This window comes from Sceloporus occidentalis, unplaced genomic scaffold (genome assembly GCF_023333645.1).
Source record: "Sceloporus occidentalis isolate IW3139 unplaced genomic scaffold, rSceOcc1.0.p SCAF_4, whole genome shotgun sequence".
Classification (NCBI taxonomy): domain Eukaryota; kingdom Metazoa; phylum Chordata; class Lepidosauria; order Squamata; family Phrynosomatidae; genus Sceloporus; species Sceloporus occidentalis.
The window spans coordinates 202,670,150-202,685,562 of NW_028316984.1; the positions used below are offsets into that span (position 1 = coordinate 202,670,150).

At 46.7% G+C, this 15,413-nt stretch overlaps 1 protein-coding gene across 2 annotated transcripts in view; it reads left to right on the plus strand.

The window, feature by feature from the left end:
* Positions 1-15,413, plus strand: part of MDGA2 (MAM domain containing glycosylphosphatidylinositol anchor 2) — a 515,550-nt gene that overhangs the window by 233,261 nt on the left and 266,876 nt on the right. Inside the window, exon 4 of one of the 2 annotated variants that reach the window (XM_089522969.1) lies at positions 12,236-12,444. In XM_089522969.1, the coding sequence (XP_089379095.1) occupies positions 12,236-12,444 (209 nt within the window). The remainder of the gene's footprint in view (positions 1-12,235; positions 12,445-15,413) is intronic. The other variant, XM_089522970.1, reaches the window with a different exon arrangement.

Sequence of the window (15,413 nt, forward strand, 5' to 3'; positions counted from 1 at the left end):
TGACACCTGTGGCTATGGCTCCCTTTCCGTGGCGCAAAAAGAAGCAGCTTTTTGTGACCTCTTTTTGTACTATATACCTGCCGGGTTGGGGGCATGGCATGCAGTTGCCGCATCCCTGAACTGACAGGGAAAGGGAAGGCGTCCAGTGGCCCTTTAGGGGTCATTTGTAAAGCCCCTAAATGTGGATGAAGGGAGAGGAATGGAGTGGGTGGAGCCTTGCTCTTCCCAGTAAACTAAGGCAAAAGCCAACTGCTGTTACCACTCCTATCTTCTATGTCCTTCATGCTTAATAGTTTTTGCCATTTAGTGGGGTGCCACATTGTTCTGTCCTAGGCCCAGTGTGATTCAACATCTTTATCAATGACGTAGAGATGAATGAATAGAGAGCATGCTGAGTAAATTTGCAGATGATATCAAATTAGGAGTAGTTAATACTCCAGAGAGTATTAAACTAACAAAATGAACTCCAGCAGGAAGAAATGTGAAGTACTACACTTAGGGAATAAAAATGAAATGCATGGATATAGGATGGCTTAACAAGACTACATGTGAAAGGGATCTAAGAGTCCTAGGAGGCGACAAGTTGTACATGAATCAGCACTGTGATGGTGGCAGCTGAAGAAGCCAATATGATTCCAGGCTGCATCAACAGAAGTATAGTGTGTAGATCAAGGAAAGTAATAGTAGTACTCTCTTCTGCTTTGTTGGGCCATTGTTTGGTGGATTTTTGATTTGCTATATGGCCACCACAGCTACCCCTGGATATCTCTTCTGCTTTACTTAGGCCTCACTTGGAATACTGTGTCCTGTTCTGATCACCACAATTCAAAAAGGACGTTGACAAGCTGAAGCATGTCCAGAGGAGTGTGACCAAAATGGTGAAAGATCTGGAAACCATGCCCTATGAGGAACGACTTAGGGAGCTGGGTATGTTTAGCCTAGAGAAGAGAAGGTTAACGGGTGATATGATAGCCCTGTTTAAGTATTTGAAGGGGTGTCACATTGAGGAGGGAGCAAACTTGTTTTCTGCTGCTCCAGAGACTAGAACACGGAACAGTGGATGCAAGTGACAGGAAAAGAGCTTCCACCTTAATTAAGAGGAACATCCTGACAGTGGAAGACAGTGGAGTGTGGTGGAGTCTCCGTCTTTGGAGATTTTTAAACAGAGGCTGGATAGCCATCTGTCACAGAGAGTGCTTGGGTGATGTCTTCCTGCATGGCAGAATGGGGCTGGAGCGGATGGCCGTTTGGGTCTCATCCAACTCTAGGATTCTAGGATTCTGTGAGCTTGACCACACTCTGATGATGCTTGGCCACATTTTCCATCTGTGAAACCTTGGGGGGATATGCTTGTTTAAAGTGAAATGTTTAAACTTGTGAAATGTTTCCAGTGAGCCTTCTGTGGAAAGGCCTTTTTTGAGCATGTTTTTTTAGCATGAGATTGGGTGTGAGGATGCACATGGAGAGACGGGGATGGTCCAGGCTCTTTGGGAAAAGCAATCCTGAGATTTTACATTGTAAAGCAATTCTGTTATTCTTGTGATAAACGTTTATTGCCGTGTCCCTCTGGAAGACCGTGCCAATCTCAAGCATTATTACAAAACAGGTAGGGCGGAGGGAACATAGGAGATAATAATGTTGGCATTTTGTGAAAATGTCTCTCGCTGCTTCGGGGGAGAGAGAGAAGGAGAACTATTTTTTAATCTCTCTGTTTCAAACCTTTTTATTTGTTATGGTGGTAATTGATTCTCAAAGGAACCAGAAGCTGGAAGCCAAAGGTTTTGCTGATGTTATTGAAGCAGCAGGTCTGACTTGGAACTGCCTCTCCCCAACCCAGCCTCCCATCCACTCCGTTCCCATTCGCTGCCCTCCATGCCACTATGGCCCTGCCTTCACGGGCCAAATAAAATGCCTTCTCCACATTCCCATGATGATAAGTCTGGTCGGCAAAGGGCCCAATCCCTAGCTCTGGTGCAAACTGCCCGGATGATATCTGGGCAGTTTCAGCACCAAACCCACCATTTGTTGTGGTTGTTGACTGCCCTTAAGTTTGCCCCAACTCCTGGTGACCCTATGGATGAGACATCTCCAAGCTCCCCTGTCCTCTACTGCTCCACTTAAGTCCTGCAATTTCATACTTGTGACCACCTTAATAGAGTCCATCCAGCTGGTATGTGGTCTTCCTCTCTTTCTACTTGCCCTCTACCTTTCCTAGCATTATTGTCTTTTCTAATGAGTCCTGCTTTCTCATGATGTGGCCAATGTACGACAGCCTCAATTTCACCATCTTGGCTTCCAGGGAGCGTTCAGGCTTGATATGTTCTAAGACCCAATTGTTAGTTGTTTTGGCCATCCTTGGTATCCTCAGCACTCTTTTCCACCACCACATCTCAGATGAGTTGATTTTCTTCTTATCTACTTTCTCCACTGTCTGGCTATCCCAGCCGTACATGGTAATGTGGAATACAATGGCTTGGACAATTCTAACATTTGTGTTCAGCTGTGTATCGTGACACTTCAGGATTTTGTCTAGTTCTTTCATAGCTGCCCTTTCCATTTCTAGTCCTCTTCCGATGTCTTGACTTCATTCTCCATTCTTATCAGTATTTGTTCCAAGGTACAGGAACTCTTTTACTATTTTGAAACCCCATCTTAAAATGTTTTAAATAAAATTAACTTTTACTCTAGATATTCAAGGAACATGTTATATTTTAATGTATAACTCTTTTAACAAAATAAATAAATAAATACATTGGCTCTCATCTTAGTGTGGGCAATGTATGGAAGCGACAAGTGGGCATGTGTACGAATAGCCACCTGGCATGGCAAAAGAGTGTCCAGGTAATGGAGGGATTTGGGGACAACCCTAGGGCCAGAATACTCCAGGAAACTACCAAAGTATTCTGGCACATGCAGACACCACTTCACTCATCACTACCTTCAGCACTGACAACAAGGGAGGGCAAAGATGCAGCTCTGTGCCCACATGTGGCCCTCCAGAGCTATTTTGTTGTTGTTGTTGTTGTTGTTGTTGTTGTTGTTGGCCTTCAGTGCCTCCAAAAACCTCTGGCCAAAAGGAAGAAGGTGAATCAATACCCCTGGAGGACCTCAGGAATGGCAGCCTCCTTTTTAAATAGTTTGCATGATGCAGTGGTTTGTGCATAAGACTAGGACTATGGAGACTGGGGGTTCAAGTCCCCACTCAGCCATGAAACTCACTGGTTGACTTTGGCAAGTCACACTTTCTCAGTCTGATAAAGACTGATTTCCATTTTTAATGGGGTAAGTAAACCTGGCCTTGCAAGACAATATCCACTGATATCCTGCATCAGCAAATTAGTTGTGGATGCATCAATAAGCAATGTCTCTTGGCCTGAGCCTTCAAGTCCACCAGGCGCAGTGGCTAAATGCCTGTACCGCAGCCACTCACTTACAAACCCCAAGGTTGTGAGTTGTATACCAGGCAGAGGTTGACTCAGCCTTGCATCCTTCTGAGGTTGCTAAAATTAATACCCTAAAGTTGTAAACCTTTAGAGAGTGTTTAGTGTGGTATGTTATTATTATTGGTATGAAGTGGTATATAAAAAAAGCTGCTATTGCTTCATCAGCTAATGGAAGTCTGCTCAGCTTCTGAGTGGGGTGCAAGGAGGAGGATGTTTCCACGCACAAGTAAGCAACGCTGCAGTGCAGACTTGCAACAGGGGTCTTATTTCTGATTGCCACAGCCTTGCTGGGTCATGGGAAGGTGCTGGAAACATCATCCTCTTTGCTTCCCAATCAGCAGCAGAACAGCTAGTAGCCAAACTCACTCAGTTTGGGTACTAGCTGTTAAGATGGCCTGGGGAGCCATGCCACGGCTGTGCATTGAGAGCCAGTATGGCGTAGTGGTTTGAGTGTTAGACTCCGATTCTGGCGACTAGGGTTAGATTTCCAGCTTGGCCATGGAAACTCACTGGGTGACCTTGTGCAAGTCACACTCTCTCAGCCTCAGGGGAAGGCAGTGGCAAATCTTGCCCCCAAAAAACCCACAATAGGTTTACTTTAGGATCACCCTAAGTTGGAAATGACTTGAAGGCAATCAACAAGAATGACATGTGCCCCTTGGCATAGTTTAGCGTCAAAGACTATGCCTGGGATACTAAATCAAGGAGACAAACATAACTTTGCACTCACAGAGTTATACACTGGACACTTGTTATCCACTGGGGTTTGGTTCCAGGACCATCCGTGGATACCTAAATCCGTGGATGCTCAGGTTCCATTAAGTACAACGGAAGAGTGTGTCCCTTGCATAAAATGGCAAAATCAAGGTCTGGATTTCTTTTGAAAATGTTCAGGCCATGGATGCTTGAATCCATGGATAGAGAATCCATGGATCTGGAGGACCAACTGTATGATGATTGTGCTGGGATGGAAAGAATATTCACAAATGTTGTTTCAAATGTACAAATACAGTTTTTTCAAGTGTCGAGAAACCCTGATAAGAAGTACTCGGGACTAATGACCATCTTTGCAGTTTGGGACACAATCCATCCAAATATCACACGTAGCTCTTTTGTGCAGAAGATAGTGTTTTCTTCACTTGTGAACCTGTGTAAGTCGCCAATAGGATTCAGACTTCAGGGTCACAAATTCTCCCTTGCCTCCTTTGCCTGGAGCCTCACTGTTATGAAAGTGAAGATCTCTTGCAACATTTACTTCCACTTCTCTGTAGAATTCTGGGGCTTTAAATTGAGATTTCGCTTTGTCAGTTTATTTTGTGAGTCTGGTAGGGAAAAGCATATTTTCCTTTGACACTTCCAGTACATTAAATGTCTTTGGGGGGGGGGGTGTCCTCTTATGAGTGAATAAGCTGTGTGCAATCTCTTATGAATATATACTGTGGCAAACATGCTAAAGTCTTGGGGCCTGCAAAGTAGTCACTCAGGGTGACAAATGCTGAATTGCATCCAGTAGGTTTCATTGGATTAAGGGGAATTCTCCTAGCAAACGTGGTTTCCATTTGACTTGTATATTATTGCTTCAGCGGCTTTCCTTGGATCAAGCTGGGTTTTAAAAATGACATTTGAGGCAGACAGAGTTGCCAATATTGTGTGCATTGCAGAAATATGCAATTTCCTTAGCCCAGATGCACAGGGAGGGGACTTTTTACTGTTGCGGAGTTCCATTTTGTTACAGAATCCACACAAAATTAAGTACAGAATGTTGATGTTCTGCAATATTTCTTGCAAGTCCATGTAAACAATGGCCACGATCCATAAAGCAGACAAAGAATGTGTCTATACTGTACAAATAATGCAGTTTGACACCACTTTTAAGTACTGCAGTTCCAGCCTACGGAGTCCTGGGATTTGTAGCTTTACAAGGCCTTTAGCCTTCTCTGCCAAAGAGTGCTTTTGCCTCACAAAACTGCAGATCCCAGCATAGAAAAGCAAGAGAATTTTGGAGGAAGATTAGTTTGGTTAACCAAAAGACCTTAGGAGAAGACATAGCCTTTAGACTGGAATAATTGTTTTTATTAAATATGGTTGATTGTGAAAATAAAGTGGGAAAAGAACACACAATTCTAATATATTATATGATTACAGCTGAAAGATTAGTAGATGCTAGAAACATAAAAAAGAAGAGAATCTGGATTCTTCTGAAAGCTGGAGAAGATGACGGATTTGGCTGAATGAGCCAAACTGACCGATTTTGTTAAGCCAATGGCAATGTCAGAAATGAAGTTTTGAAATTATGGAATGCTTTTATGGCATATATTAAAAAATTAAGAGGAGATATGGCCATGTCAGTATTTAGCAGGCAATTATTCTTTGGATTTTTGTTTTAACATAAGAAAGGATTTGATATTTGGAGGTGTGATATTATGACAAGTATGTTAAAACTGATGCAGATGAGTTGGTAGTCTTATTGTTGTATGTTCATATAATATGCATGTTTCACTTTGGGGTGGGATTCAGTAATGTTCTTTCTCACAGTTTTTATAAATGTTCTTGCAATTCAACTATCTTGTATACTTCTCTATTAAATTTAAAACACACACACACACACACACACAACTACAAATCCCAGGATTCTGTAGGATGGAGCCATGGCAGTTAAAGTGGTGTAAAACTAGATTATTTCTGCAATGTAGATGCACCCAGACTGTGACTTTATGGGCATGGAGTTACATTGCCTCTCATTAGTCAAAAGCAACGTTGCACAAATGAATATGCAGCCCAATGTTTTTAATATGCAGTGTGTATTTAAGTGTTTTCATTTCGTTCATGTTAATGCTTTGAAAGCATTGTTTCAATGGATATATGGTTTAATGCTTTTTACAAACATTAATACTCTATTTTGTTTTATATGTTCTGTTTTATGTTTTAACCTGCTTTAAGCCACATTTGGGAGGAAAGTGGGATATATCAGTCAAACAAACAAATAAGTGAACATATTAAGATTAATGTGAAGGAAATCCAACAATTGATACAAGAAAAGTAAAAAGACTAAAAATACAAAGGTTAAAGAACAACAGAAGAAAATAATAGGTAGATGGTATAGAACACCACAACAATTATCATATATCCATAAAAACATATTACTTGTTGCCAAAGTAAAGAAGTAAAGGGACATATATCCATAAAATACACACATTTCGGATGAAAAGAGAATAAGGAATTAATAAAATAGTAGGGAAAAAATTCATTTTAATAAAGAAATACGTAAAAGTGGTAATATAAGGAATATAGGATCACAGAAGAAAGAGGAGTATTTAATCAAACCATGATAGCAGCACATGCAGTAATTGCTTATGGATGGAAGGATAAGGAAAAGGGGAACTGTAATAGATGGAAGCAATATACTATATCAGAGAATAGGATGTGTGATTTTATAATGGAAAAAGAAGGTTTATTTGGGTCAACAGAAAGAAGAAGTTTGGGTTAATAATTGAAAAAGAATGACTTTGTTCAGGAGTAGAAGAGGTACAATTATTTAGGAAGAAAAAGAAGTTTAAAAGAAAAGACTGTTCCTGTGGGAGGGGGAGGAGGGGTAAAATAAATAAATAGCGGATATATATATATACACACATATGAAATGAAATGAAATTTTATTTATATACCGCTGTTCCCACGATCACGGCGGTTTACAACAAGTAAAATACAATACAATACAGTTCACAATACAATTACAAGGAGCATAAAAAGCATGTAGTACAATACAACAATAAATCCATCCTATGCAAACAAATAAAAAAGCAATCTAGAAATACATTAGATAATATACAGCAGCAAAAAACAGGACATAGCCCAATCAATCCCTGATGAGAAAAAAATAACTAAGCCCTTCTCTATCTCCCTCCCTCTAAAAAGACCCCAATAACAGGCACTCCGCCGTGATGTTGTAAGTGGCGGACAGAGTCCTCTAAGCCACCCCTGCCCAGATGGAAAAGGGCGACGGCGGCGGCGTCCTCTTCGGGGGGAGCCGGCGGGCCGGCTTTTGTAAGGGCCACTCCCACCGGCCCCGCCCCCTGGAGAAATGCCACGGCGGCGGCAGCGGGCAAAGTCCTCAGCCGCCCAGCCCAGGTGGAAAGGGCGACGACGGCGGCGTCCTCTTTGGGGGGAGCCGGCGGGCCGGCTTTTGTAAGGGCCACTCCCACCGGCCCCGCCCCCTGGAGAAATGCCACGGCGGCGGCAGCGGGCAAAGTCCTCAGCCGCCCAGCCCAGGTGGAAAGGGCGACGGCAGCGGCGTCCTCTTCGGGGGGAGCCGGCGGGCCGGCTTTTGTAAGGGCCACTCCCACCGGCCCCGCCCCCTGGAGAAATGCCACGGCGGCGGCAGCGGGCAAAGTCCTCAGCCGCCCAGCCCAGGTGGAAAGGGCGACGGCGGCGGCGTCCTCTTTGGGGGGAGCCGGCGGGCCGGCTTTTGTAGGGGCCGCTCCCACCGGCCCCGCCCCCTGGAGAAACGCTGCGGCGGCGGCAGTGGGCAAAGTCCTCAGCCGCCCAGCCCAGGTGGAAAGGGCGACGGCGGCGGCGTCCTCTTCGGGGGGAGCCGGCAGGCCAGTTTTTATAGGGGCCGCTCCCACCAGCCCCGCCCCCTGGAGAAATGCCGCCGCGGCGGCAGCGGGCAAAGTCCTCAGCCGCCCAGCCCAGGTGGAAAGGGCGACGGCAGCGGCGTCCTCTTCGGGGGGAGCCGGCGGGCCGGTTTTTGTAGGGGCCGCTCCCACCAGCCCCGCCCCCTGGAGAAACGCCTCGGCGGCGGCAGCGAGCAAAATCCTCAGCCGCCCAGCCCAGGTGGAAATGGGCGACGGCGGCGGCGTCCTCTTCGGGGGGAGCCGGCGGGCCGGCTTTTGTAGGGGCTGCTCCCACCGGCCCCGCCCCCTGGAGAAACGCCGCGGCGGCGGCAGCGGGCAAAGTCCTCAGCCGCCCAGCCCAGGTGGAAAGGGCGACGGCGGCGGCGTCCTCTTCGGGGGGAGCCGGAGGGCCGGCTTTTGTAGGGGCCGCTCCCACCGGCCCCGCCCCCTGGAGAAACGCCGGCGCGGCGGCAGCGGGCAAAGTCCTCAGCCGCCCAGCCCAGGTGGAAAGGGCGACGGCGGCGGCGTCCTCTTCGGGGGGAGCCGGCGGGCCGGCTTTTGTAGGGGCCGCTCCCACCGGCCCCGCCCCCTGGAGAAACGCCGGCGCGGCGGCAGCGGGCAAAGTCCTCAGCCGCCCAGCCCAGGTGGAAAGGGCGACGGCGGCGGCATCCTCTTCGGGGGGAGCCGGCGGGCCGGCTTTTGTAGGGGCCGCTCCCACTGGCCCCGCCCCCTGGAGAAACGCCACGGCGGCGGCAGCGGGCAAAGTCCTCAGCCGCCCAGCCCAGGTGGAAAGGGCGACGGCGGCAGCGTCCTCTTCGGGGGGAGCCGGCGGGCCGGCTTTTGTAGGGGCCGCTCCCACCGGCCCCGCCCCCTGGAGAAACGCCGCGGCGGCGGCAGCGGGCAAAGTCCTCAGCCGCCCCGCCCAGGTGGAAAGGGCGACGGCGACGGCGTCCTCTTCGGGGGGAGCCGGCGGGCCGGTTTTTGTAGGGGCCGCTCCCACCAGCCCCACCCCCTGGAGAAACGCCTCGGCGGCGGCAGCGAACAAAGTCCTCAGCCGCCCAGCCCAGGTGGAAAGGGCGACGGCGGCGGCGTCCTCTTCGGGGGGAGCCGGCGGGCCGGCTTTTGTAGGGGCCGCTCCCACCGGCCCCGCCCCCTGGAGAAACGCTGCGGCGGCGGCAGCGGGCAAAGTCCTCAGCCGCCCAGCCCAGGTGGAAAGGGCGACGGCGGCGGCGTCCTCTTCGGGGGGAGCCGGCGGGCCGGCTTTTGTAGGGGCCGCTCCCACCGGCCCCGCCCCCTGGAGAAATGCCACGGCGGCGGCAGCGGGCAAAGTCCTCAGCCGCCCAGCCCAGGTGGAAAGGGCGACGGCGGCAGCGTCCTCTTTGGGGGGAGCCGGCGGGCCGGCCTTTGTAGGGGCCGCTCCCACCGGCCCCGCCCCCTGGAGAAACGCCGCGGCGGCGGCAGTGGGCAAAGTCCTCAGCCGCCCAGCCCAGGTGGAAAGGGCAACGGCAGCGGCGTCCTCTTCCGGGGGAGCCGGCGGGCCGGCTTTTGTAGGGGCCGCTCCCACCGGCCCCGCCCCCTGGAGAAACGCCGCGGCGGCGGCAGCGGGCAATGTCCTCAGCCGCCCAGCCCAGGTGGAAAGGGCAACGGCGGCGGCGTCCTCTTCGGGGGGAGCCGGCGGGCCGGCTTTTGTAGGGGCCGCTCCCACCGGCCCCGCCCCCTGGAGAAACACCGCGGCGGCGGCAGCGGGCTAAGTCCTCAGCCGCCCAGCCCAGGTGGAAAGGGCGACGGCGGCGGCGTCCTCTTTGGGGGGAGCCGGCGGGCCGGCTTTTGTAGGGGCCGCTCCCACCGGCCCCGGCCCCTGGAGAAATGCCGCGGCGGCGGCAGCGGGCAAAGTCCTCAGCCGCCCAGCCCAGGTGGAAAGGGCGACGGCAGCGGCGTCTTCTTCCGGGGGAGCCGGCGGGCCGGCTTTTGTAGGGGCCGCTCCCACCGGCCCCGGCCCCTGGAGAAACGCCGCCGTGGCGGCAGCGGGCAATGTCCTCAGCCGCCCTGCCCAGGTGGAATATATATGTATGTGTGTGTGTGTGTGTGTGTGTGTGTGTGAGAGAGAGAGAGAGAGAGAGAGAGAGAGAGAGAGGAATTAGTTAATAGCTGAGAACACTTTTCTGATAGGATGTGATTAATTTGTTGGCAATTAATGTTTAATGTGTATATTAACGTGTATATTCATAAACTCATATAATATGTTTGTTTGTTGGTTTGTTTTTAAAAAAGAAGACGTGCGCATGCTCACTTGGCAATAGGCACATGCAATTTCACATTCTTTGGTGCTCCTTAACTATTCATCTGGGTTTCCAATGTACCAATCCATTCACTGGGATTTGGAAAATTGTTGTTTGTTGTATCATCAGAGCTCTCTCTGACAATTCCCAGAATTCCATAGCATTGAGACATGGTGGTCAAAGTGGTATCAAAATAGATTATTTCTGCAGTGTGGATGCAGCCTCAGCCATGGGAGTGTAAATTTAGCCTCATTGGTGGCTGTTAACAAGTTATGAGACTTGTTCTGTATTTCTGCAAGCAGGCAAAGACGTATTTTTTTATTCCAGGAGGCATTTTGTTTTTAATTTGTTGCAGCACATTCAGACTCCCCCCCCCCCCCATTTTTTGATCATTTTTAAATGAAGAATAAACATTCACATATCATATTAACAGAACTAGGAGAAAGCATTTACAAAACAAATAAAGGCACAAAATGTGGATGACTGTCTAATGATACAAAGATCTTTTCCAGCATTGTGTTGAATGATGATATACCGGGTGATTCAAAAACAGTGCTGCAAAAGTAAAGCTGTTCTTACTCAGTTTTGCACCATTATTTTTGAATCCCTCTGCATTATGGGAGGATGCTGTGCCTCTGTTTTATTGTATTTTCATGCGCATTAAAATTACTTGTAACTTGTGTTGTTTTTAAGTGAAGTTTGGTTTAATTATGTTTTAGCTTTTTCTACTAAGAGGCATTTTAGCTATATTTTGCTTTTACTATATTTCTATAAATTACAAACTCAGCAAGTATATCACCATATTATTATTACTATTATTATTATTATTATTATTATTATTATTATTATTTCACTTGTTCCCTAAAACTGGGACTTAGAATGACTTACAATTTAAAAGAATGATACAATTAAAAGCATACAAAAGTGATGCATGAAAATTATATATATATATATGTAATTTAGAATTTTACAGTATCCAAGATCCTTTGCCCCATTTCCCCATAATAGTCACTATAATGCATTCTTGTTGGTTCATCCTTCAAATTTGAGTTAAGATATATCTGTTTCTTCTACTTTTGAAACCTTTTCTCTCACATTCCAACTCTTTCAGATTACATTCACTCCTTTTATATATAAACAACTGCGCATCTTTGAATTGTGATCCTTCATTCTACTCCTCTTTATATGTATCTCATTCTACCCTTTTTATATCAAATACAGTGGGGTTTGGTTCCTGGACCTCTCATGGATACCAAAATCCATGGATCCTCAAGTCCCATTAAATACAAATACTAAAATAGCATCCCTTATATAAAATGGCAAAATCAAGGTTTGCTTTTGGGAATTTACAGTTAATCCACAGATTCTTTATCCATAGATTCAAGCATCCACAACTTGAAAATATTCAAACAATATATAACTTCCATAAAGCAAATCATGATATTGCCATTTTATATATGGGACACCATTTTACTATCCATTGCATTTAATGGGACTTGAACATCCACAGATTTTGGTATCTGTGGAGGGCCCTGAAACCAAACTCCAGAGGATACCAAGGTCCCTCTGTATATATTGTTTGAATATTTTCAAGCTGTGGATGTTTGAATCCATGGATAAAGAATCTGTGGATAGGGAGGGCAGACTGTAGCAGTCTAGCATTATGCCAACCATTCTATAATTTATATAGAATGCAGCTACATTTTGTTTTTAAATGATTGTACACCACTTTTTTTAATTCCATGCTGGAAGAAAAACAGAATATAAAATCAATCAGTATATAAATCCGATTTGCAATGCACATGGACGATGTAGGATTGTGGCTGCAGTGTATGTTGCGGTACCTTTCCTGTGTTTCACACCTGTGCTAACCTCCTGCCTTCTTCTCCCCTTCTCTCCCCAGATTTGGACGATCCAATTGTGACCGTCCACCAGAGCATTGGGGAAGCGAAGGAGCAGTTCTACTATGAGCGGACGGTCTTTCTCAGGTGCGTGGCCAACTCCAATCCGCCCGTCCGGTACAGCTGGCGGAGAGGACAAGAGGTCCTCCTACAAGGATCGGACAAAGGGGTGGAGATATATGAGCCCTTCTTTACCCAGGTAGGAATCAAGGTACAGTCATATTTTATTCTTCTTCTTATTCTCTTGTTTATTATTTTGCTCCCCAGGGCTTATTTCACATATGAAAACTGGAGGGGATGTCAGCTGGATGGGATGGAGGCAACATGTTGCTTTCTTTGAATGAATTAACCTGTGGAATCAGTATGTAGAGAGATCTTGTGCCACCTTTGAGACTAACTGAAAGAAAGAAATTGCCAGCATGAGCTTTCCTAGATTAAACTCTACTTCCTCAGATGCACCTCTCAGAAAAGGCCCCAAGACAGCTCACAAGAGGATGGTGCAGTCTCCTTCTTTGGAGGTTTTCAGATGGGTTTGGATGGCCGTCTGCCTCCAGGAGCACTTGAATTGTGTCTTCCTGCTTGGCAGAAGTAGGTTGAACCGAATGGCCCTTGGGGTCCCTTCCACCTGTGGGATCCTGGGATTCTATGTGACCCCTCCTGGCTCCAACTTCTGTCTTCCCAAAAAACCTGATAGAAACATGATTCACCAGCAAGATGGACCTCCTTCTCCCCATATAGCTGATGCCTAGTAAAAGCATAATTCCTGTATATCATTGAATAATGGTAATAGTTGTGACATAAACAATATAAACATGTCCCAACTATTGCCACCACAATAAGTGATATACAGGAATTACAATTTATGAGTAATATTAGTCCAAAAAACCCCCTTAAAAACCCATATTACTAAGGGATTCTGTATGGTGTAGTATGGGAGGAAGTCAATGAAGGGGTAGGCACCATAAGTTACCACAACAGGTGATACCAACCCTTATGATGCCACTGAACTGGAGTGGGATGAAACTATTTTCAGTCCCTGTGAGTTTAACATGAGTCTCCTTTCATCCCTTTTCTGAATTAATCTGACTAAAACAAAACAAAGTCATAGGAAAATGTATATTTAAATAATGCACTTTTGAACAGTTTTTCTCTCAAAATCCAAATGCCTGAACGTATGTCATCCCAAAATAAACATCTTTTCCCCACTCATTGGTAAAATTCTTGCTTCTCTTCCTCCCTCCCTCGGCTCTCTGTGTGTGAATGTGTCTCCTCCTGAAGCCTTTCCCATTAACCATCAGCTGAGGAGAGGCAGGGGCACTTTATAAATAAAATAAAATAATTTATTTCTCTGGGTGACTTTTGGTGACGCAACTACTGCTTCTGTGCTAAAGTCCCTAGCAGGCTTTCTGCATGGACATAAACCCTTTCTGTGCCACTGGGCACCTGATAACATTTGGGTAGGTTGCTGACAAGGATAATAAAGGCTAGTGGTAGGAGCCACTTGAATTACATCTCCCAGTTCAAGTTGAAGACTAAATAGTAACCTAGCAGACCTGGACGCCCCTTGCCTCCTTGTTCCCCATCAGTGTCATGGAATTGCTTGATGCAGGCTGGGCTCAGATCGCCAGCACTAGTGTGCTCCAGCCAGGGCATGTTGTGTTCCTCCGCAGCTGCTGCTCGATCTGAGGAGCGGCTCCTGGGATTGAGCCATAAGCGCCTGCGGAAGGAAACAAATGAGATGCCGAGTGTACAGTCAGTAAATGGGCACAGAACAACTTGCAACTTTCATAGATAATTCTCAACTAATGGCTTGGAAAGGCCACATCACTTCTATCCTTGATTATACTTGACAGCTTCATATTGCTCAAAATCGGCGGCAAAACCTTGCAGGGAAATAGACCAGCTGGAACTTGGGAGGAAGAGGGCCAGGGAGGGATTGGAGTGTGTTTGTCAGACTGCTTACCTCAGAAGAATTCCATAGGGACATTTCCTGTGCCATGGGGCTGGGTTAGTGCACCCCTCACAAAACAACCAGCCAGGCGCATGGTTACCTTCCACATCTTGGGATCTTCTTTGGAATCACTTCTCAGTGTGACAAGTGAAGTTAGGTGTGCAGCCAGTGGGAAGAGGGACCTCTCTGTTTCTGTTTATTTCTCTATCTATCTATCTATGGCACTTTGTTGGGAGCCAGCATGGTGTAGTAGTTTGAGTGTTGGACTAGGACTTGGAAGACCAGGGTTCGAATCCTGGCTCAGCCATGGAAACCCATTAGGTAACACATGCTCTCAGCCTCATAGGGTGACACTGACAAACTCCCCCTGAAGGAACTTGCCATGAAAACCCCCTGATAGGTTTGCCTTAGTCGAAAGTCAGAAACTATTTGACAAAAAAGAACCCTATATAAGTCAGAAACCTTTTGACTAAAACACCAAACCCTTTTTTGGCAGAAAATATTTTTTCTGCTATTATGCAAAAACGTTTACTTGAATGTCAAAATGTAGTTTGCCTGAAATACAATGAAATTTATGCAATTATATAAAGTGAAAGCAACCCCCTCCCCAAATATGCTAGTCTCATGAAGGAGCAAAACATCATTGTTGTGGACAGTAAAATTATTTTGCATCCCTGATCTATAACTTCCTGAATGGATCCCCCCTATCAAAAATTAAAGTGGTTGCTGAAGCTGAACTCAGCAGTCATGGAATCACAGAACAGTAGAGTTAGAAAGTTGCCCCAGTGTAGGAGTCGTCAGCTAAAGTCACCGTAAGAGGTGGCCATCCATACTCCAACAAACCTCCAATAAAGGAGAGTCTTCCACCTTCTAAGGTAGGTTATTCCATTGACAAATAGCTCTTACCACCAGAAGGTGTTTGCAGTAGTCAGCCAGAATCACCTTTCTTGTCTTTTGAACTCATTGGTTTGGGTCCTCTTCTGAAGAGGAGGTCATCGTCATCGTCATCATTGTCATCATCATCATCACTTTGCCTCATAACTAGGACTCAAGCCTACTCCACATTCCATATAATGTATCATCACGCTAAACATTTCCAGCTCCATACATTTTTCCTCATTGGTCTGGGTTTCCAGACCTTTGACCATCTTGGTCATCTTCCTTTGGACACGCTCCAGCTTGTCAATATCTTTCGTAAAGTGTGGTGTCCCCAGCTAGTCACATTATCC